We start from the raw sequence: 22,756 nt of genomic DNA, 5'->3' as shown, positions 1-22,756 counted from the left end.
TCAACATCAGGCTAATGACATAGATATAAAAAGTATCAACATCAGACTAATGATAAAAAGTATCAACATCAGGCTAATGATAAAAAGTATCAACCTCAGGCTAATGACATAGATATAAAAAATATCAACCTCAGGCTAATGACATAGATATAAAAAGTATCAACATCAGGCTAATGACATAGATATAAAAAGTATCAACATCAGGCTAATGATAAAAAGTATCAACATCAGGCTAATGACATAGATAAAAAGTATCAACCTCAGGCTAATGACATAGATATAAAATATCAACCTCAGGCTAATGATAAAAAGTATCAACCTCAGGCTAATGATAAAAAGTATCAACCTCAGGCTAATGACATAGATATAAAAAGTATCAACATCAGGCTAATGATAAAAAGTATCAACATCAGGCTAATGACATAGATAAAAAGTATCAACATCAGGCTAATGACATAGATATAAAAAGTATCAACCTCAGGTTAATGATAAAAAGTATCAACATCAGGCTAATGACATAGATAAAAAGTATCAACATCAGGCTAATGACATAGATATAAAAAGTATCAACATCAGACTAATGACATAGATATAAAAAGTATCAACATCAGGCTAATGATAAAAAGTATCAACATCAGGCTAATGACATAGATATAAAAAGTATCAACATCAGGCTAATGACATAGATATAAAAAGTATCAACATCAGGCTAATGACATAGATATAAAAAGTATCAATATCAGGCTAATGACATAGATAAAAAGTATCAACATCAGGCTAATGACATAGATATAAAAAGTATCAACATCAGGCTAATGATAAAAAGTATCAACCTCAGGCTAATGACATAGATATAAAAAGTATCAACATCAGGCTAATGACATAGATAAAAAGTATCAACATCAGGCTAATGACATAGATAAAAAGTATCAACATCAGGCTAATGATAAAAAGTATCAACATCAGACTAATGACATAGATATAAAAAGTATCAACATCAGGCTAATGATAAAAAGTATCAACATCAGGCTAATGATAAAAAGTATCAACATCAGGCTAATGACATAGATATAAAAAGTATCAACATCAGACTAATGATAAAAAGTATCAACATCAGGCTAATGATAAAAAGTATCAACCTCAGGCTAATGACATAGATATAAAAAATATCAACCTCAGGCTAATGACATAGATATAAAAAGTATCAACATCAGGCTAATGACATAGATATAAAAAGTATCAACATCAGGCTAATGATAAAAAGTATCAACATCAGACTAATGACATAGATATAAAAAGTATCAACCTTACACAGAAACAATGGAAGCCTTTTGTTGGTGGGAACCAAAATCCCTCTACATATTGTTGTGAATGTACATGACGAGCTGACTTCTCTAAGCGAAGGTGTTTATGTCACCTCATCCTGGAGCTGATGATCGGCCGTGCGTGACTACAGTCGGTGTAGTCTACACCTGGTCAAGCTTGTACACTGACGTATTTACGTACCTCACTCGTGTGAGCGTAGACTACACCTGGTCAAGCTTGTACACGGACGTATTTACGTACCTCACTCGTGTGAGCGTAGACTACACCTGGTCAAGCTTGTACACGGACGTATTTACGTACCTCACTCGTGTGAGCGTAGACTACACCTGGTCAAGCTTGTACACGGACGTATTTACGTACCTCACTCGTGTGAGCGTAGACTACACCTGCCATTGTTGACCACAACACTATCACTATATCGTTTAGTGTGCTAAAATCATCCACTAGGTCTGTTTTGAAGTAAGGTAAAATAATGAAAATACACCTTAAAACACTAAAGTAACGGTAATCAATGCTAACATTAAAATTTGTAAATCTTACTGCTGTAGCCTTCTTATACCTCCAACTCATCTAGTTGTCTCCCCTTCGAACAGACAAATTGTTTAAGTACCAGGCTTCTTCATTAAAGATATGGTCATGAAACTTGCATCACCTAAAGCTGATATGACAGTGCTCTGCAGTTATGTCACGCTTGACCTTGACCACAAGATCATACTTCTTGTCCAGGCCAATCTTTCTACACTTTTGAAGATATGGTTGATGAAACTGAAAGCATAATTTCATCCTCTAAAGATGATGTGTAGAGCACTGCTGTAATTCACTGACCTGCCACTATAGTTTTACTTCATTGTCCAAAGTATATTTAAGAAATAATTAACGATGATTCGTGTATTATTGCAGGATATACAACGAGGACGAGGATATTTTGCAATTAAATTAATAACGAAGGCCGCAGGCCTGCATTATCAATTAAAATTGCAAAATATCCGAGTCCGAGTTGTATATCCTGCAACAATACACGAGTCAAAGTTGATTATTTCTATTCTACCATGTACTGTTTAGTTCTGAGATCGACTTCTTTCTAATAGAAAAACAGCAAAGAAACCCCGGGAAAACCTTGTAATTTATTTCTTGAGTATTGCATTATTTGTTGATGAAATATACAGGCAATACAGTACTACAATCAAGAGCATCTATCATATGGCATTGATTTTGAAAATTAAAAAAAAAAGGGGGGGGGGGGGGGGGGGGGGGGGGGGGGGCCTCCGTAGGATTCGAACTCGCGTCGTGATAAAAATATATTGAAAGACTAACCCATTAGCCCACTCGGCTATAGTAACCTTTTATGAAACGGGTGAATATTAGATATTTAAAATTGTGGAAAATAATACATGGTTTTAAACCAATCAAAACAAGCGTTACATAGCAAACATGGTAGAATTATATTTAGTATATTTATGGTCAATTATTTTTAATTTATTTGTTAAAGTATTGAAAGCTAATACAAAACAACAATAAAATGAGCTGAAGACCTAGATTTAGTAATGAATGATATATGATGGAAAAGGTGTCAAGAAGACAGTAAGCTTTGATGGCTCCAGTTCAGAATACACATGAAATCGTCAATACAAAATTAATAAGTATCTTCACAAGATTAAAGTAAATGATACTCCACTCCGCTGTTTCTGTAAAAATAATACAGAAACAATGATGGATTTATTCTATGAATGTAGGCCTAGGGTAGTCCCAGCTTTTGGGATGATACTGATATCTAATAGTGGCTGTACATAGTAAACCTATAGAACTGAATGATGTTGATGTTATTTTAGGCAAACCTGCCAAAAAACAAATTTATAAACATATACAAACTAACTAGGAAAAAGACACTAACTTGCTGTCCGTGTTGTGACCGGTTTTGTTACTAAGTCGTGGTATGATTCCTGACCGGTTTTGTTACTAAGTCCTAGTATAATACCTGAACGGTTTTGTTACTAAGTTGTGGTATAATACCTGACCGGTTTTGTTACTATGACGTAGTATAATACCTGACCGGTTTTGTTACTAAGTCGTGGTATAATACCTGACCGGTTTTGTTACTATGACGTAGTATAATACCTGACCGGTTTTGTTACTAAGTCGTAGTATAATACCTGACCGGTTTTGTTACTATGACGTAGTATAATACCTGAACGGTTTTGTTACTAGGTCGTAGTATATATACCTGACCGGTTCTTAATGCAGGATAGAACAGGTCATTCATAAAGATAATATGGACTATTACAAGTTTGAAAATAAATGGGACCAAATAGTCTTGCTCAAGTCTTGAGTTGTATTGGACATATGCAGTTAATGTTCATTAGCAAATTGTAGTTTTATGATATTGCTGGTCTGTCCATGTAAAATGTGTCAAATCAAAAACAACAACAACAACAAAAAAAAATATCAGATACTTTTCCAGGACTTTTCCAGGTCTTTTCCAGGCCTTTATCTTTTCTCATTGCTAGTTTTCTTGGACCAGGTAGACTGACTGTCCATCTTTCCATATCTCCATAGAAAAAATGTTCTTAGGCTGTCAGATTTTCTTAAGAAATATTTATGCTAAAATTTCCAGATGACGAGAATTATGACAAGAATTCTGGTGAGTTCATTATTCAAATTGATAGTACTTAAGATGGAGGGCGACAATGCATTATATAATTTTAGCCAATTAATTATAACACCACAGCAAACAAACTTCGTGACATCATAGATGATTACTCACATCTACCTGACAATGTGTTGTTTTGAAGTGTGCATTTTGTGGATAAATGGTCATTGTTTCAATCCCCTAAATCTAGTGTTGTATAATTAGATACAATTTGTAATTGATCATCAGATGGAATGATAGCTTCTCTACTTTAAAATACCATATGAGAAACCATTTTTACTATATTTGGAACCTATTTTTGTTACAAAAATTAAAAAGCATAGTTGAAATCAAAGATATTCATTGAATAGATGTTGTTTAATGAAATAACAATAATAAAGCAAGAGCTACAATATTCTTTCATAAATACATCTTTTGCAACAAAGAATATAGCTGCAACCAATTATCAAAAAACACAATCAATGATTGGCTTGTGGCTTGACACTGGTTTGATTACTGATTAATCAGTTATTTCCGATGATTAGTCCATCACTACTTAAAGCACTAATATACTTAACATTCAAAAGACAAATGTTACTGCCGATTAATGACTTTAGTGTTAAAATATCCATGACAACGTTTGAGCATTGAGAACAGTAAAACCAGGAACTATGATTCACCATTTATCTGCCCAACCAGGATAAACAGGTCGTAACCATTGAAAATACTCTGTGATGGGTCATTGTTGAACACTTAACTCTATGGTATTTGGACTAATCTTAATACAGTAAAACTCGGATAAGTCAAAGACCAAGCAAAATATTCTACTTATCCGTGTCCGTTTATTATACGGAGACAAAATACCCAAGTATCATCGGCTGTATGCCGAACAAGTGCTTGATAACATTGTAGAAAATAAACCATAAATAATAGCAATGAAATTAATTGTACATGATAACAATTATTCGTTTATCTAATAAACAACATTGTGCACAGTTACAGATCAAAACAAAATTCACAGGGAAAATTATCTTGGCCATACAGACACGCAATTTACACACATACACATTGCAGCATATTCCACGAAAACGATACATACATTATCAGAATATAAATGTATATATTCATGTAATCACATTATTTCTTTTAAAATCCGTTTATATTGTTCTACAATTAAACAATATGAAACTATAATCAATTCAGGAAAATTTGATCGTCCGTACGCGTGCTGATTTTTTATAAAAGGTGAAGGCCGCGTTCAGTGTTTATAGGCTGCATGATTATGCATAATGTCCTCCGTTTTGTACAGAATAAAAAATTCCTGCATATTATTGGTACTATTTCATCGCTGTATTCAGAATCGAGGCATAGATAAATAAATCAATGATTCATGATCATGACAGACAAGTATTTTTATTGTGAATTTTTTCGGTTGGAAGATATGTAATTTATCGTTTATTTTTTCCTTATGTTTTTCGGCGGCCATGTGTATCAAAACAGTAAACAGAACACAGTATAGGTCATGATGTTATGGTTTGTAGACTAAAACTTGTACATCTTATTCCAAGTTATGTACACCTTAACGCTTTACTTCACCTGTGCACCTGTATAAACAATGGGATGATGTGCAACTGATAGCCAGAAAGTAACAATAGGTCAATCAAGCTGATGTCAGCAAATTTTACCTGAGAAAGCATGACGCCCTTGATGTTCGACACAAAAATGGAAATTTTGGTATTGTTTAGAAGGGAGGGTCCACAAAATATATTCGACACAACCGCAGTATTCGATTCAACAGTGTTTGAATCATCCGTGTTAATTTACTAAGATAAAGAAGGGAAAAAATCTGGACAGAACGAAACATTCGACTCATCCGATGTATTTGATTCAAGCGTGTTTGACACAAGTGAGTTTTACTGTATATACATTACCATTTACGTGTATTGGGCATTTATGCATTTAAGAGTGTGCATGCAGATTACCTCACCACCATCAGATGGTGGACTGTTCAAATAATCCTTTGTTCATTATCTGTCGTTCATATCTTCCTGTAAACAATCCATTTTATCATTACCCTGAGAAGTATGTTATATACTCACAGGATATTCATCATACTTCCTACATAGGGACCCCCTTGGTCCATAGTTATGCCTGTTGAATTTTGAGTCATTGGAAAAAACAAAATAGCTGATGATGTCTGCCATCTTTGAATTTTGTCAGTTGAAGATTATTATTGCAGTTTCTTGAGAATAAGTGAAATGATATTGAACTACATGGTAGGTTCTACTAATGCCCTGGCTATGCCTGTTGAATTTCGAAGTCAAAATGGCCGACAAGGATAAACAATTTTGGATTTTGACAATTATTATTAAAGATTATTATTGCTTTGCAATGTCCTGAAAACATTTCGCCAAATTTTTATGTAGATTCCACTTCTTCCCTAGACAGTTGTACAGATTGGAAAAAACAAAATGGCCGACAGGTGGAAGTCTTGATTGTGAAAGTAAAAGTTCATGATACATACTATTCTTAAATTGTGTAAGTTCAATTTTGGGTCTGATTAGAAGAATATAAGTACATTCATATTTACATCAACATAACATATATCATGGCATTCTTTTGAAAGTACAGTAAAAACCCACTTACTCCAAACCGCATTCCTAGATTTCCTCGTATTCATCAAACTGTTTGCTTTGTTCAGACACCTACCTTTGCCAATTGACTGATCACTAATTGCTATTCAGTGATTACCCTGTTTTCCTGAAATTGGTATTTGTCCCCTTCCCTTCATATCATAGCATTAATCTTACCTATTTGTCAAAGAGGATGCATGTGATCACCTGACAATTTTTGTGTTGCCTGCACCTATAGAAATCACTATGTTCTCATCTGTGTTGGTGTCGGGGTTTCGGGTTTCCATGCGATAACTATTATGTTCCTTTGGGTTGATCAAGCTCAAACTTCATGCTGATCTTCCTTACCAGATGTGCTTGCTTGGGATTGCTTTTCAGGTCCAAAGGTCGAAAGTCAAGGTCACTGTTGCTAAAAAAAAGAACATTTGTTCCTTGCAGTACTCTAGCTCATAATCAGCCAACTTTCTGCACAGGCAAAACAATCCACTGCCAGAAGTGGATTTAATTTTTTACTGTTGTCACACATGGCTGTGTGGGGCCCCAGGGTACTGCTACAGTGTTGTATGTAGGTTTTGCTCATGTCTTTAAACAGTTGTTGTGTCAAGACAGTAGATAATTAATGATGGCTTGATTACACACCTACATGTATTCTACCATCTACTTTAGTTCCTTAAAATTATTGTTATACGGATACATTTCTAAAATAAATCTCTATGAACACAAACAGAACTTCCATTTTTGTGTAAAGCCAAATTATAGAATGACTATTAAGCAAAGGTAATAGAAGTTTATGAGAAACATTAATATATTATTGTATGCACTTAACTACTGTAAACAAACTTATTTCGACACACTCAAATTTTAGCTCATAACCAAATGAAAACAGATCAGCGGAATGATGTATTAGCGCACCGTCAACGGCACAAAGAATCTACTATTAATCCAATCATAATTTAGCGGAATGAGTACAGCGCAAAAAAAAAGTATTAAAATAAGATTATACCGTTAAAATATGTACGTTGCAGTATCACTTTATCACTGTGCCTTCTGATAACTCTGATACCCTCTGATACTTATATTAGTTATCAGGATACCAGGTTTTATGTACGGTATTTAAATGGTTTGGTTTGGTTTGGTTTATTTTGTTTAACGTCCTATTAACAGCTAAGGTCATTTAAGGACGGCCTCCCGTGCGTGCGACATGTATGCGTGTGATGAGTGCGTGTGTGTGTTTTGGGAGCCTGCGGTATGTTTGTGTTAAGTCTCCTTGTGATAGGCCGGATCTTTTGCCGATTTAGAGTGCTACCTCACTGAAGCATACTGCCGGTGACACCCATCAGCACACCCCACCCGGTCACATTATACTGACAACGGGCGAACCAGTCGTCCCACTCCTAATTTGCTGAGCGCTAAGCAGGAGCAGCAACTACCATTTTTAAAGACTTTGGTATGTCTCGGCCAGGGGACAGAACCCAAAGCCTTCCTCACAGGGGCGAAGGCTCAACTAAAGGCCAAAAGTGAGGCATTGTCAAGGGAGACATTAGGAAGAAGAAAGTTGTTAAGAAAGAAGAGAAAAGATAAGATCCCAAGTGTAGTCGCCTCTTACGATCATGCAATGGGGGCAGCAGGTACAATTCTTACGCCCTACCTGCAGGGCAAGTATTTAAATGGAAAGTTTCATTTACATAAATATAGTTTTGGTAAATGTAAAACTCTTAAACAAGTTAAGCTATGTAAAGCATGAGTGCTTACTTTTCTCTTCATAACAATAGTTTACGTAGCTACATGAAATGAAATATTATATTTGTATGTATTCTGAAATACAAGCTGAAATTACACCTTTAGCACGCTTTCTTCTATCTCAGCTATATGAAAGAAAACTCGAATGAATTTCCCTCTTCTCTATCATGCATAATTTCAAATAACAGCATCTAATTTTCTTGGATACTACATCAATTTAGTAAAACTGAATTTTTGCTAAAATTTAATCAATTACTTTTCTTTTATTGTATTTCACATACAATTGTAACAATACATGGCATGGAGAAGAATAATCTGTGAATATGAATATCAATCGAGTTTTAATAGTTTAGTGCAGTGTAGTGGTAGTAAACTACAATCAGTACTTTTCAAAAGTCTTTTGATTCAAAGATTGTATTGCTTAAGGTCATGGTCATGTCTTATCATATAAATGCAGCAAAGATATACATTATTTATCATAATGTCAACAATATGCCTGTTATATATAAGGTATTTAATTAATCACAACCTCTCTTGAATTTCCTTTTTAATAAATTAATTAATGAATATTCTGATAATATGCCTTACATGCTTCTATTTTTAGGTCAACTGAGACGAAGCTATTGCGATCACCTTTTGTCCTCCGTCGTAAACAATTACATTTTCAACTTCTTCTCAATTACCAACAGGTCCTGAGACCTGATACATAGTTTGTAGTTGGATGAAGGGCTCAAATTGATGACCTTGACCTTTTTAAGGTCACACCTGGGTCAAATATGCTAAAATCTTTAAACAACTTCTTGATAACTAAGAGGCCCAGAGACCTGATAATGGGTTTGTAGCATTCATGGGTAAGTGTGCATATTTGCATTTTGGGACCAATCAGAAATCAAAATGGCCGACAGGCAGCCATCTTGGATTTTGACAATTGAAGTTTGTTATCACTTTTTTTCAAAAAGTAATAGAAGAATTTTTCTGAAATTTGATATGTATGGTTCCCCTAGTTACTAGTTTTGCATATTCCATTAGGGGACTGATCAGAAAACAACATGGCAGAAAGGCAGCCATCTTGGATTTTGATAATTGAAGTTTGTTATCACTATTTCTCAGAAAGTTCCAAAGGGATCTTTCTCAAATTTCATTTGTAAGTTCCTCTTTCTCCCAAGTTTTGCATATTGCATTTTGGGACTGCTTGGGAAACAACATGGCTGACAGGTGACCATCTTCGATCTTGACTATTGCAGGCTGCTCTTGCTCTATTGTACTATATCAAGTTATTAAATGTTTTGAAAGAAGAGTGAAAGAAGGAAAATAAAGAGAGAAAAGATCAGTCTTTCATTTGACTGATATATATAGATCATTCAATGGTGGGTGCCAAGATCCCTCAAGGAGTTATTGATTGTTACATTAACTGGTAACCTAACTGAAAAACCTTAACTATAGGTTTGCTGTTTTCAACCCGCTGTGCTTATTGTCACTCCGCTTGCACCTCCATCACTGCTTCATTTGATCTTTATCAGGTGTCATGTCATTTAGCAAGTACATATATTGTAACAGTTTGGTTAGAATGTGGGACTGGTATAGTTAATTAGTGCCTTTTTATTAGGTCATCTGACCGAAAGGGTCAGGATGACCAATAGCAATTGCTTCCAACAGGCGTCATTTTGCCTGAGTGATTATGTGATCATGTGATCGCTGAATTTAGCCAAATCTCATGAAGTTTTTTGGGAAAAAATACGAAGTTGTAAATATATATAGCATTGGCCAAAATACTATAGGGAATTACAAAACATGGGAATTCAGGCTCTCCTCTTTGGAGACAAAAAACACTTGAAAATAAGGGAGATTTTGTTTCACTCTGGGAGGTATAGCATGTATAGGACTTGTCTAAATTACCGGTACAACCAAATTTGGTCTGAACATTTTTGGGGAGGGCAGTTCTAATATTTAGGTAAATGAGGATGGCCTGATCCTTGGGGACAGAGGAGTTGGGGCCCCAAAAATAAGAACTTAGCTGAAATATTTTTTTAAAATGCTACTCCACCTTAATTACCAGGTAATACGGAAACAGATTACAACCAGATTTGGTCTAAAACAATTATATAAATGTGGATGGTTTGACATCTTTATGGAGCGGCGTGTCCCTGCTGTAAGTCTTTGTCAGATGACAGTTCAGGCCCATGGGCCTCCTGTATTTTAATTTACAAACTTGATCACATGAATCAAAATTCATGCTCAGCTTGAATCTCTTGATTTTAAAACAAAATCTTTGATTTCACAGTGATAAGACTATTCATGTAAGGGACGATATACCTGTATGTCGGTTTGTTCACTCCTTTTCTCTAAGGAACAGTTTATTGTACATTTTGTATGTTGTTGTGATTTCAGAAGGACTTGGAACCGGAGCAACCGTTGGCCTCATTATTGGTATGATTGTGATTGTGGCTATCATGGGAGGCCTTGGATATGTTGTTTGGAAGAGAGCCAACAACAGCAAAGGTTAGTGTAATGATTTTATTTCTACATATTTGTCAATATTTTATGAAATGAATATATTGTCAAACTTCATTATCTCAAACTTTGATAATTTGGAGATCAAATTTAATTTATCCAACCAAATCTGATCAAAACTCTTTCTGATAATTTAAAGTCAGAAAACTAAAAACCTTGGATATCCAGAAGCGTAATGTTGGCCCCAACAGTATAAATAACACATTTACAAAAGGTTTCAAAAGTCCACCAATCACTGGTATCAATTGTTTTCTAGTGAGCTTTTTTGATTGCCATATTGTTCATGTTAACTATATACATACAGAAACCATGATTATGCCCAATGTGACAACACTAGTACTGTGAGATCAGGAAAAATTAGACAAATACATTGGTCATGATTGAGATATACTTTATATTTAGTCCTTGACCTGCATGTAATATTTGTAGTGTTTGTTAGCAATCTCATTCTTTCAAAATATACGATTATTAAGACTGCTCAAAAGGCATGGTTTGGCAGAATTTCTGTGTACACAACACAGAGGAAACAGAAATTTTAATTTAAGAATTTTGAATGATGTTTATGTTTTTACTCTCATTCTGAATGTGTGCCTGATCAACAAAGCATGCAATATGTGGATTGTCAAGGTTTACTTTCATTCTCTGTTTAAATTATGGGATAAAAACAGAAACCAATACTCCAGAAAGCTTGTGTTGTTGTGTATTTACACACATACTTTTACAATAAATGCAAAACAATGATTTATTGGATGTAATTCAAGCAAACAAAATCTGAATGATTGCATGGGTTTCAGGTCTAATCTTCAGCTCATTCGAATACATTTACTTCAAGTCACAGAGAAGCTTGTAATAAGTAGAAAGGAAAAAAGTAATCACAAAACGCTACAATTGTTAACCTATTCAGTGGGTGAGGATAGACTTTTTCAAGATACAACTGTCTCAAATAGCTTGAACACATGCATAGCTTGAACACACATTTTTTTTTCAATAAAACAATAATTTTCTATTTAGTGTTTGTTCGAACTCTGGTTGTTCGTATTGTGTATGTTTAGATTTAATGAAAAGAAATTGCAACTTGGAAAATCAGTTTGAAATTTTTACTCTTATGTTGATCACAAAAATCTCAATTTAAAAAAAAATTGCAGTTATATGAAATTTTCATTTTACTCTTATGTTGATCACAAAAATCTCAATTTAAAAAAAAATTGCAGTTATATGAAAATGAATCATAGTATAGGCAATTCTTAACCAAGTTACATTACCATTGAAATCCTGTTTTTGTCCAACCTTGCATTGGGATGAGAAAAAACAACTCCGCTTTTGGAAGGTTAAGGGTAAAAACTCTCAACTTTAAAAGTTATCTGGAGCACCAAGAAACAAATACTATTTTACTCATTTGATCTTTAGTGTACTCAATAATGATTTTCAGATGATGAAAGTTCCTTGACAATTTTGAGTGATATTAATTCACTTTCTGACTTGCCTGCATGTTGTTTGTAGGGTTCATCAACCCCTAGATAGAGCTGTGCATGGGACAGAACCAAGACCAATGATTACAAGTACTGCAGTATGAAAAAACAAACTTGGGTGGTCAGTTGAGTTGGCAGACAGGTTTGCACACCAAGATGGCTGGGACTGAATTCCTTGATGGGATATTGGGATGTGGAAATATATGTGGCCTCCTGCCTTTACATCCTAGATTTTCCTCTGCATGCTCAGGAAGTCCTCCAAGGTAGTGAGACCTCCTTGGTGCTTCCATCTGGTCCAACACAAGTGATTATTTCAAGTTTTTAGCCCACCATATCATCAGAAAATGCCCAGTGTCTGTGGTCTGTTGTCCATTGGTATTAACGATCCTTGTAATTGCAATACCTTGTAAAGTGAATGATCTCTTGATGAGTCATTGATGAACAATATCAAGTAGATATTAAAAGTATGAAGACAGAGTGTCATCATTGCTAAGACATAGCAATATTAAAATACAAATGGCCTCCGCATACTGTAAATCACTTATATTTCGCGAGTACTTAATTTCGCGAATTCCGATCTCATAATGACTTTAAATTCGCGAATGACGTTAGATTGTCTAACAGATCGGCGATTTTCCCATGTTGGTAGCCATTTTGTTTATGGGAGTCATGTGATTCAATCATGTGATATCGGTGTCTGGCCATACTGAATTGTATTTACCGTACCTGTATACATGCTAAATGGCTTACAAAGGAGGTGTCAGACATTGAACAAAACCCACGGTTCATTAAGAATACCTGGAAGATGACGGGACTACAATAGGCTGAGTTAACGTACATTGTAATTAACGTACATGTGTATACAGTGATACTGATGAACAGTTCTCTATTGCGAATGATTTATACTCCAGGGGATTATTTGCTCTGAATGTTTGAATTAAATAAATAATTTTTTTGATTTCAACTTTGTTATGGTAAATATCTTTTCGAGAATTAAGTGATGTGAAGTGTTATGCATACATGTAACCTTACAAAACTTACAACGTATTCCGGGTGACCATCCGGGATCCTCGGGACCGTACCTATCATACTTAAATTAACTACATGTAAAACGTAGTCTAGAAGTTAATTAAGTCCGAGTTCAACCATAATATCAGTGTTCAGTGGGGTTTTTTTTGTGTGTGAAATTTTGGTGTTTTGTGATATAAAAACACACTCTGATATAAGTATATAATTTATCATTCTATCATTATTTTAACGGCGATGTTTGCTCACCAACTAAAGATTACGGTAGATTCAAAATGGACGCCACTTAGTATTCTTGTCATTCTTATACAGATATTCGCGAGGGATTTGAATTCGCGTTTGACTCTCCTCGCGAATTAACGCGAAAATAAATCCCACGCGAAATATAAGTGATTTACAGTAATTTTCGGTTCCTTTGGTAAGGTAGAACTCATTATGAGCTTCATGTCTATGTATTTACTTCTGTTTTCTATTACTCTCTATAGTATGTTATATCAGTTAAGACATATTATAAACAGAATGCTCAAACTGAAATTCTACCCAAGAGTAGCTGCACTTAGACTTCAGTTAAGATGTAGTAGGTATATATATTGTTCAGTGAATAGTATACACATTTTAGCCAGCTAGAATTGGCAGTGGTACCCAGTTTTAAGCCCACCTTCCCGATGGGCATGTGATCTTATGCCGTAGTGCTGCATCCGTCTGGTGTCAGCTCTATCTGGTTTTATATAATTATGACATGATATCAATGATGTAAGACCCAGAGCAATGGTTAAGGGTTGGTGATATCATTCATTTTACTGATTTTTAGCCCACCATCATCAGATGGTGGGCTATTCAAATCGCCCTGCGTCCGTGGTCCGTCGTCCGTCCGTCCGTCCGTCCCTCCGTCCGTCCCTCCGTCCGTAAACAATTCTTGTTATCGCTATTTCTCAGAAAGTACTGAAGGGATCTTTCTCAAATTTCATATGAAGGTTCCCCTTGGTGCCTAGTTATGCATATTGCGTTTTGAGACCAATCGGAAAACAACATGGCCGACAGGCAGCCATCTTGGATTTTGACAATTGAAGTTTGTTATCGCTATTTCTGAGAAAGTACTGAAGGGATCTTTCTCAAATTTCATATGTAGGTTCCCCTTGGTGCCTAGTTATGCATATTGCGTTTTGAGACCAATCGGAAAACAACATCGCCGACAGGCAGCCATCTTGGATTTTGACAATTGAAGTTTGTTATCGCTATTTCTGAGAAAGTACTGAAGGGATCTTTCTCAAATTTCATATGAAGGTTCCCCTTGGTGCCTAGTTATGCATATTGCATTTTGAGACCAATTGGATAACAACATGGCCGACAGGCAGCCATCTTGGATTTTGACAATTGAAGTTTGTTATCGCTATTTCTGAGAAAGTACTGAAGGGATCTTTCTCAAATTTCATATGAAGGTTCCCCTTGGTGCCTAGTTATGCATATTGCATTTTGAGACCAATCTGAAAATAACATGGCCGACAGGCAGCCATCTTGGATTTTGACAATTGAAGTTTGTTATCGCTATTTCTGAGAAAGTACTGAAGGAATCTTTCTCAAATTTCATATGAAGGGGCCCCTTGGTGCCTAGTTATGCATATTGCGTTTTGAGACCAATCAGGGAAAAAAATGGCCGACAGGCAGCCATCTTGGATTTTGACAATTGAAGTTTGTTATCGCTATTTCTCAGAAAGTACTGAAGGGATCTTTCTCAAATTTCATATGTAGGTTCCCCTCGGTGCCTGGTTATGCATATTGCATTTTGAGACCAATCTGAAAATAACATGGCCGACAGGCAGCCATCTTGGATTTTGACAATTGAAGTTTGTTATCGCTATTTCTCAGAAAGTACTGAAGGGATCTTTCTCAAATTTCATATGTAGGTTCCTCTTGGTGCGTCTTTATGCATATTGCGTTTTGAGACCAATCGGAAAACAACATGGCCGACAGGCAGCCATCTTGGATTTGACAATTGAAGTTTGTTATCACTATTTCTGAGAAAGTATTTAAGGGATCTTTCTCAAATTTCATATGTAAGTTTCTCTTGGTGCCTAGTTATGCATATTGCGTTTTGAGACCAATCTGAAAACAACATGGCCGACAGGCAGCCATCTTGGATTTTGACAACTGAAGTTTGTTATCGCTATTTCTGAGAAAGTACTGAAGGGATCTTTCTCAAATTTCATATGGAGGTTCCCCTTGGTGCCTCATTATGCTTATTGCATTTTGAGATCAATTGGAAAACAATATGGCAGACAGACCGCCATCTTGGATTTTGACAATTTAAGTTTGTTATCTCTATTTCTCAAAGTACTGAAGGGATCTTTCTCAAATTTCATATGTAGGTTCCCCTTGGTCCCTTGTATTGCATTTTTGGACCAGTCTGTCCTGAAAACAACCTGGCAAACAAACAGCCATTATCGTTAAATCTCAAATTTCTTATATAGCTAGGATTCCCTTGTTTGAAAAGTACTGGAGGGATATCTCAATTTGCACAGATTAGTAAAAGGAAGGGAAAAATAGAGAGAAGATCAATCTGACATAGAACCTATAAAGATCATTCAATGGTGGGCGCCAAGATCCCTCTGGGATCTCTTGTTCCTTTCTACAGTTTATATTAACATTGTGGCATGCATCGCCATCATAAATACTTATAGATATGATCTTGTTTCTCATGTATCTTAAAGGAAATAACTCTGTCTTGTTTAGCTTAGAGCAGGCACCTTTATACTTTACCATTGAACAGTCGTCAGATTAGGAATGATCCCATTCTATTTATGGGTCTTCCAGGGTATATTTAAATTAGCAATTAATATAAACTGACGACTGTTCAATAATTACAACTTTCAGTTGAAGAGTATATTTTGACTCTGGAGACTTAGTTTGACTCCAGTGTTTACATTTACAATGTACATATGTTTTGATCCTTTGAATTTGTGATTTGATTGAAATCACTAGAATTTGTACTGTCTGAAGTTTGGATATTCTGGAAAAATTATCATGTCGCCCTTCAAATGAAGGGAGACAGATATATGGTATTATTCCTTTTGTTCTTGTTCATCTTCTAATAATTTCTAGTCCGAGCAGGTTGAAAGAGTTTTTGAATTTTGCCCTTTGAAAGTTATGGGCTTGTATACAATATATAATTTTGTCTGTTTATTTTTGGCAAAACCAGCATTTTCAGTATTTCAAGTATCTGACGCATCCACCCATGTATAATTAATAGTTTGTGAGTATTTATAGTAAACCTGTTTTTAACATTAAGTGTATTTGTTTTTAAAGTTAATTATAAAATGATGCAAGGAATTAATCCTGCCATCAATAATATTAAGGAGGTCAAGACAGTGGATAACTCCAGTCAGACATGGGGAACATTTGAACTCAATTTTTGTGGCAAGGTCTACTCCAGACATTTACTGAGGGAAATCTCTGTCCAAGATCGAATCATGAATAATGATTTTACTCATAAATTTGTCATGAATTGAAAGATCGCTGTAGATTCTGGCTGAAAGGTCAAGGTCATGCACTTAAAATGAAGGTCATGATACTATTTTTAGAAATTCAACTATGTAATGTTCCAGTACTTTCCATTGTACTTTTTATGATTTACTTGTAAAGGTTTAGAAACAATAATTGTCCTTCCTTCTGAGAAATTCTTTGTTTTGAATTGTGATGCTTTGAATCAATATTGAAGGTGGATGTGCATTGTGTGCTGTTTGTGTGTCGGGTATTTTAGTAGGATTTGCTCCACAATTTTATAGAAAAATTCATATTTCTTTTAAAACTTCATAAGGAATTGATTTGTGTTTCTTGGAAGCACCACATGTTTTACACCATACCTGCTAATCCTCCGTTTTCGAAGGAAACTCACCATTTTTTACATAAATTATCAGAAAAAAAATCTCCATAAATATCTAATAAGTCCACATACGGGAAACACATAGTTTTAAGGTATTATTTTGGTGTAGAGGATTTTCTTAAGAGCAGGAAATGTTCAGTCACATTCATGCAATTTCCTAAAATTTGGCAGGTATTGTATATACAGTGAAACCTGTCTAATCCGACACCTGACTTTTCCGACATCCTGTCAAATCCGACACTGTACCGTATTCCGGTGATGCTAAGTGTAGTCAACAAATACCTGACTTTTCCGACACCCTGTCTAATCTGACCAAAAGTGTCAATCCCGCATGATGTCAGATTAGACAGGTTTCACTGTACTGTCCAGCAGTGGGAGAAAAAAATTACCTTCTATTGTTAATACTTTCCTCCTTTTTCTTGCAAATGTTTCTTTAATAAAAAAGTTACTTTGGACATCTATTTATCAGCTGTAATGTTCCGTATCAACATGATACATATTGGATATAGTCAGTTGGAGAAACCTACAGTCATTTAACATTGACTTGCAATAGAAAAACAGGATTTGATAAAACTTCATTTTGTTGCAGTGCTCAGTATTTTGTTTTATGATGTCTTTGACTATTGTGTCACTATTACATATTATATTTAGATGAAATATCTTATGCTTATAATGTAAAATCAAAAGTGTTCATTGTGCCTGAATTTCGTAAATGTTTAAGGATCAGTTTTCCATGGGAATATCAATTTGTAAATACATTTAACGTATTCCATATGTATAAGAATAGATTTATGTAACACACAAGTAGATATAATCTGATTTCGTGACTAGTTTTTAAGTATATTAGGAATCACATGGGTATGTATACCTTGAATTAGACTTGTCCCATTCTCTAGAATAATGAACTTTTTAAGAAAAATGTTACCTATCATTTCATTCTTTCGATGGTACATTTCAAACTAAGGGGAGATGATTCAAGTAGACAATTCTTTAGAAAAAAAAATATGGTGCTGGTAACCACTCTGATTTTGTACAAATGCCAATGGCCAGATAGTACAAATGGTTAAAGTGTGTCTGAAGTTCATTTGAGTCCAAGGCTGGTCCCAGGCTGATCATTGCAGACTCAACACAACAGCTTCAACTGAATATACTGAAAAGTATGACATCAAAACCATTATAGCTTACATATTGTAATAAGACTTCAATATCCTCTTATCGTAGGGGCCGCGGTGGCCGAGTGGTTAAGGTGTACTTATCACTAGCCCTTCACCACTGGGTTGCGAGTTCGAAACCTACGTGGGGCAGTTGCCAGGTACTGACCGTAGGCCGTTGGTTTTTCTCCGGGTACTCCGGCTTTCCTCCACCTCCAAAACCTGGCACGTCCTTAAATGACCCTGGCTGTTAATAGGACGTTAAACAAAAACAAACCAAACAAACCAAATCCTCTTATCGTGTTGGTTATTTGTCCCCTGCTGGTGAAACAGGTTGACTTTAGGTCTCCTCCCCGTCCTTCTGTCGTCCTTCTGTCGTCCTTCTGTCCATCCATCCGTCTGTCCACTTTGTTTTCCACACTTTTCTCAGCCATGTTCCAAGGTATGGTGGTGAAAGTTGGTATATTTAACTTCAGTATGAGTAGCTGCAGATCAGTGTCAAGTTTCAGGGTTTTTAGGTCAAGGTCAAGGTCACTGTTACTAGTTCTAGCAAGGGCTGGTATGGAACATGTATTACTTTAGCAATACTCTGCATGCTTGTTGTATACTGAAACTTGTGTTTACAATTGATAAATTGTTGATAATGTCGGGAGTTTTTTTTACATGAATTATTATTAATGTATATTGTATTACATTCTTTTTATCATAATTGTTATAATGATTTAGATGATTTAGAATGTATTTTGTACTTATGATATATAAATGTTGTTATGCTATTTGTATTCACAATTTGTCCTTGTTACTTCATTTATGTCTATTAATTATTATCAGGGATTTCTTAAATTGGATAAGTTTAAGATTCAGATACATACAGTACTGTAATAAATTTCTCTTAAGGTGGAGTGTCCCAGCACCCTTATAATGGTTTTGGAATGTAAAAGATTTCAAATATGTTATTTATTTTATTTTATTTTTTTTTTTTAACTTTAGTAGCTCCCCTGTTTACTGTAACAAAGACTAACAATCATGAAAGAAATGTGTTTAACAGGCTCAGTTTAAATGGGAACAATAACAAGGACTTTTTGCAGGGTTAGCACGGGCCCAAAACATGGCCTGGGATTTTTATAATTTAAAAAGATATATCCCCCTGAAATGACCTTCAATCTATAATTGTCATTATATAAACATGAATTTACATGAAAATAAAAACCAATCAAAGCCTGTTACAGTAGAAAAGTGTGGGAGATTTTACTTTAAAACCTTAATTGTGTCAATCTGCAGAATGGGTTGACAATGCGTAAGACTATCATAAAAACTAAAGATTTGGGCAATTTCAAAATGAAATCCTTAGAAATGTTTAATATATCTGCCTTCAGTGAAATGAATTTGTTCTTGCTTTTTCTTTCATGGGAATTAATTACCTGGAAGCGTTAATTATGCATTTATTGTCTTACAGAACAATGTTGTTTTACATTGTTATCCTCACCTTTAAACAAAGGGTTGTATTTACTTTGATTCTAAATTTCTCTTTTGTTCTTATTTATTTTAATTTTTGTTCCGGCTAATTATCTATTCCAGATCTGGTATGCAAAACAGATAATTAGTTCTTTTAATTTGATATAGAGACTGGGTCTATATTTGTTACTATAAATATGTTTTTTTAAAGTAAACATATTTGAAACATAACACACAAAAATGGGAAAAAAACAAGCAAACTCTGTCGAAAACATAGACCATGTAGTCTTATGGGTAGTGTTTTGATTTGATGTAATTATTGGAAAAAATAATTTTTAAAGTGAAAGAAAAAACCAGGCATATATCAGAAAGAGAAATCAAAAAGAAAATGTTAGTACAAGGGAAAAGAACTTCCTGAATATTAAGTACTTGTGTGTAGATAATAGTTAGACTTGCAGCTATTCTAGTATGTGAGTGTTTATATAATTAGCTGTGCTTATATCTTTATTTTCACAGCCAACCCAGTTTTTCATTCATGTAAAACAGATGTGATACAACCTTTTTCATTTTGCATACAATGTATTGTCCATTTTAATTGGACAACAATGTGTTTGTCATCATAGGATATCCTTGTATATAATATTTTGATATGTTTAAGCATGGCTTGGTATTTTATAATCTTTATAATGATTATTTCAACATGTTCAGAGAATATAATGGCAGGAAAAAGTATGGAAAAAGCTTTTAAGATGCAATTTTTGAGATGTACAAAATGCTTTTAAATTCCTAAGTGCAGTATCTGCTAATGCAAAAGAAAAAAGACTTTTTAGCTCGTCTCTTTGAAGAAGAGTGAGAGCTTATGTCGTCACTCCGGCGTCGGCGTCGGCGTCGGCGTCGGCGTTGGTTTTACAAATGTTAAATTTTTGGTGCAAGTGTTGAAAGGCAAAGTAATTTATGGTAATATGGTCCCTGTGGGGGTCAAACTATCCCCTGCCGGAGTTAAACTAAAAGATTTTTTGGAAAAAACACAGATTTTTGAAAATTTTTGCGTTAAGTTTTTGGTGCAAGTGTTGAAAGGTATTAATACATCACTTTATAATTGTACTAGGGTGCTGATAATTGGCAATAAAGTCCCTATGGAGTTAAACTATCCCCTGCCAGAGTAAAACCGAAAGATTTTTTGGGGGAAAAAACCAGAATTTTCAAATTTTTTGGACTTAGAATATTTCTGCGTTAAGTTTTTGGTGCAAGTGTTGATAGGTATTAATACATCACTTTATAATTGTACTAGGGTGCTGATAATTGGCAATAGTGTCCCTTTCGAGTTAAACTATCCCCTGCCAGAGTAAAACCGAAAGATTTTTTGGGGAAAAAACCAGAATTTTCAAATTTTTGGACTTAGAATATTTCTGCGTTAAGTTTTCGGTGCAAGTGTTGAAAGGTATTAATACATCACTTTATAATTGTACTAGGGTGCTGATAATTGGCAATAGAGTCCCTATGGAGTAAGACAATCCCTTCCTGGAGTAAAACTTTAAAAAAAAAAAATTGATTTTTCCTTTTTAAATCTGTGTTTTTTTTGTTTTTGCTTTTAAATCTTTGGACTTTGTGTTAAGTTTATGTTGTGAGTGTTGAAAGCCATAGTAATACATGGTATTAGGTTCCCTGTGGGGGTTAAACTATCCCTTGCCGGAGTTAAACTGAAAGATTTTTTGGGGGAATAAACACATTTTAAAAGTTTTTGTGCAAATGTTGAAAGCTATTAACACGTCACTTTATGATGTACTAGGGTGCTGATATTAGGTAAAAGAGTCCCTATGGAATTACACTATCCCTTCTTGGGGTGAAACTGAAAATAAAACAATGTCGAAATGCTCACAATAGACAATTTATACTGGTCCACATTTTTCAAGGGAGACAACTCTCATTGGGATAATATTTTGTCAAAAAATTGAAGAAATATGTCCAAAAGCAATTACATTTGTATTTAATATATTCATTTAACAACAGCACAGCTTGTCTCCCGAATGTTTGTCAATAAATAATTTATATATATATAAAATGGTATGGTTTTGAAAATTGCATGAATTCACAAAACATAATCTGATCAAGTAAACAATATAAATATTATTAATGCAATTTGCGAAACCATTCCAATTAATATATTTTAATTATTTATTGACAAACATTTGCGAGACGAGCTATGTTGTTCTCCAACAGCTCTTGTTTATATCCTTTAGTGGTAAGCAATTTGCTTAAATCATTTCTAAAAAGCATTTTGTACATGGCTGGAATCATATATTTCTAGTTTCCACTCTTTATGTGGTTGTGAAGTTCACCTATTACTGGTAAATATGTAGCAGATTTAGAGATCACTCGGTTTCATAGGTTTAGTTGACCACTTCCTGAATTGTCAGTCTCTCATGTTTTATATCATATGTGCATCTTACATTGTGCTATACCCAGTATTTGTTTTACTAAGGAAATTAACATGTCAACCTTTACATACTGGCATAATATACTAGCTAGGGTTATCATCCCGTTATGTGTGTAGTTAACAGTGTATGCTTGTTGTAATGTATCATTGAATAACATTTTTTGCATATCAGGAGCCATACAATGGCCCCATGTGATATGCAAATTTTAAAACTGATTGTGGGAAAAAATGGATGACAGGAAGCTATCTTGGATTTTGACTATTAAGATTTGTCACTGGTACATGTATTTCTCAAAAAGCTATCGCGCATCTTTATGAAACGTTTTTGGAAGTTTTTTCGTTATCCCTCTCTTACATGTTTGATATTGGTTTGATCAGAAGAAAATTCAAAAAATCAATAACTTGTTTTATACAGCATGTCAATAAAAGAGGAAAATACAGAAAATCAAATTTACATAAAATTAAAAATAATAAAAAACATTAATGGTGAATGACAAGATAC

At 34.6% G+C, this 22,756-nt stretch overlaps 1 protein-coding gene across 5 annotated transcripts in view; it reads left to right on the top strand.

The window, feature by feature from the left end:
* Positions 1–22,756, top strand: part of LOC117332487 — a 58,079-nt gene that overhangs the window by 14,659 nt on the left and 20,664 nt on the right. For 2 of the 5 annotated variants that reach the window (XM_033891412.1, XM_033891413.1), the window contains exons 5-7: positions 3,938–3,964; positions 10,714–10,824; positions 12,337–14,134. In XM_033891412.1, coding sequence (XP_033747303.1) covers positions 3,938–3,964; positions 10,714–10,824; positions 12,337–12,353 — 155 coding nt within the window. In that variant the 3' untranslated portion in view covers positions 12,354–14,134. Of the gene's footprint in view, positions 1–3,937; positions 3,965–10,713; positions 10,825–12,336; positions 14,135–22,756 lie in introns of those variants that run through there. The other 3 variants (XR_004533745.1, XM_033891414.1, XM_033891415.1) reach the window with 2 other exon arrangements.

Source organism: Pecten maximus, chromosome 8, assembly GCF_902652985.1.
Source record: "Pecten maximus chromosome 8, xPecMax1.1, whole genome shotgun sequence".
NCBI classification, from domain to species: domain Eukaryota; kingdom Metazoa; phylum Mollusca; class Bivalvia; order Pectinida; family Pectinidae; genus Pecten; species Pecten maximus.
This window is presented reverse-complemented; position numbering and strand designations above follow the sequence as displayed.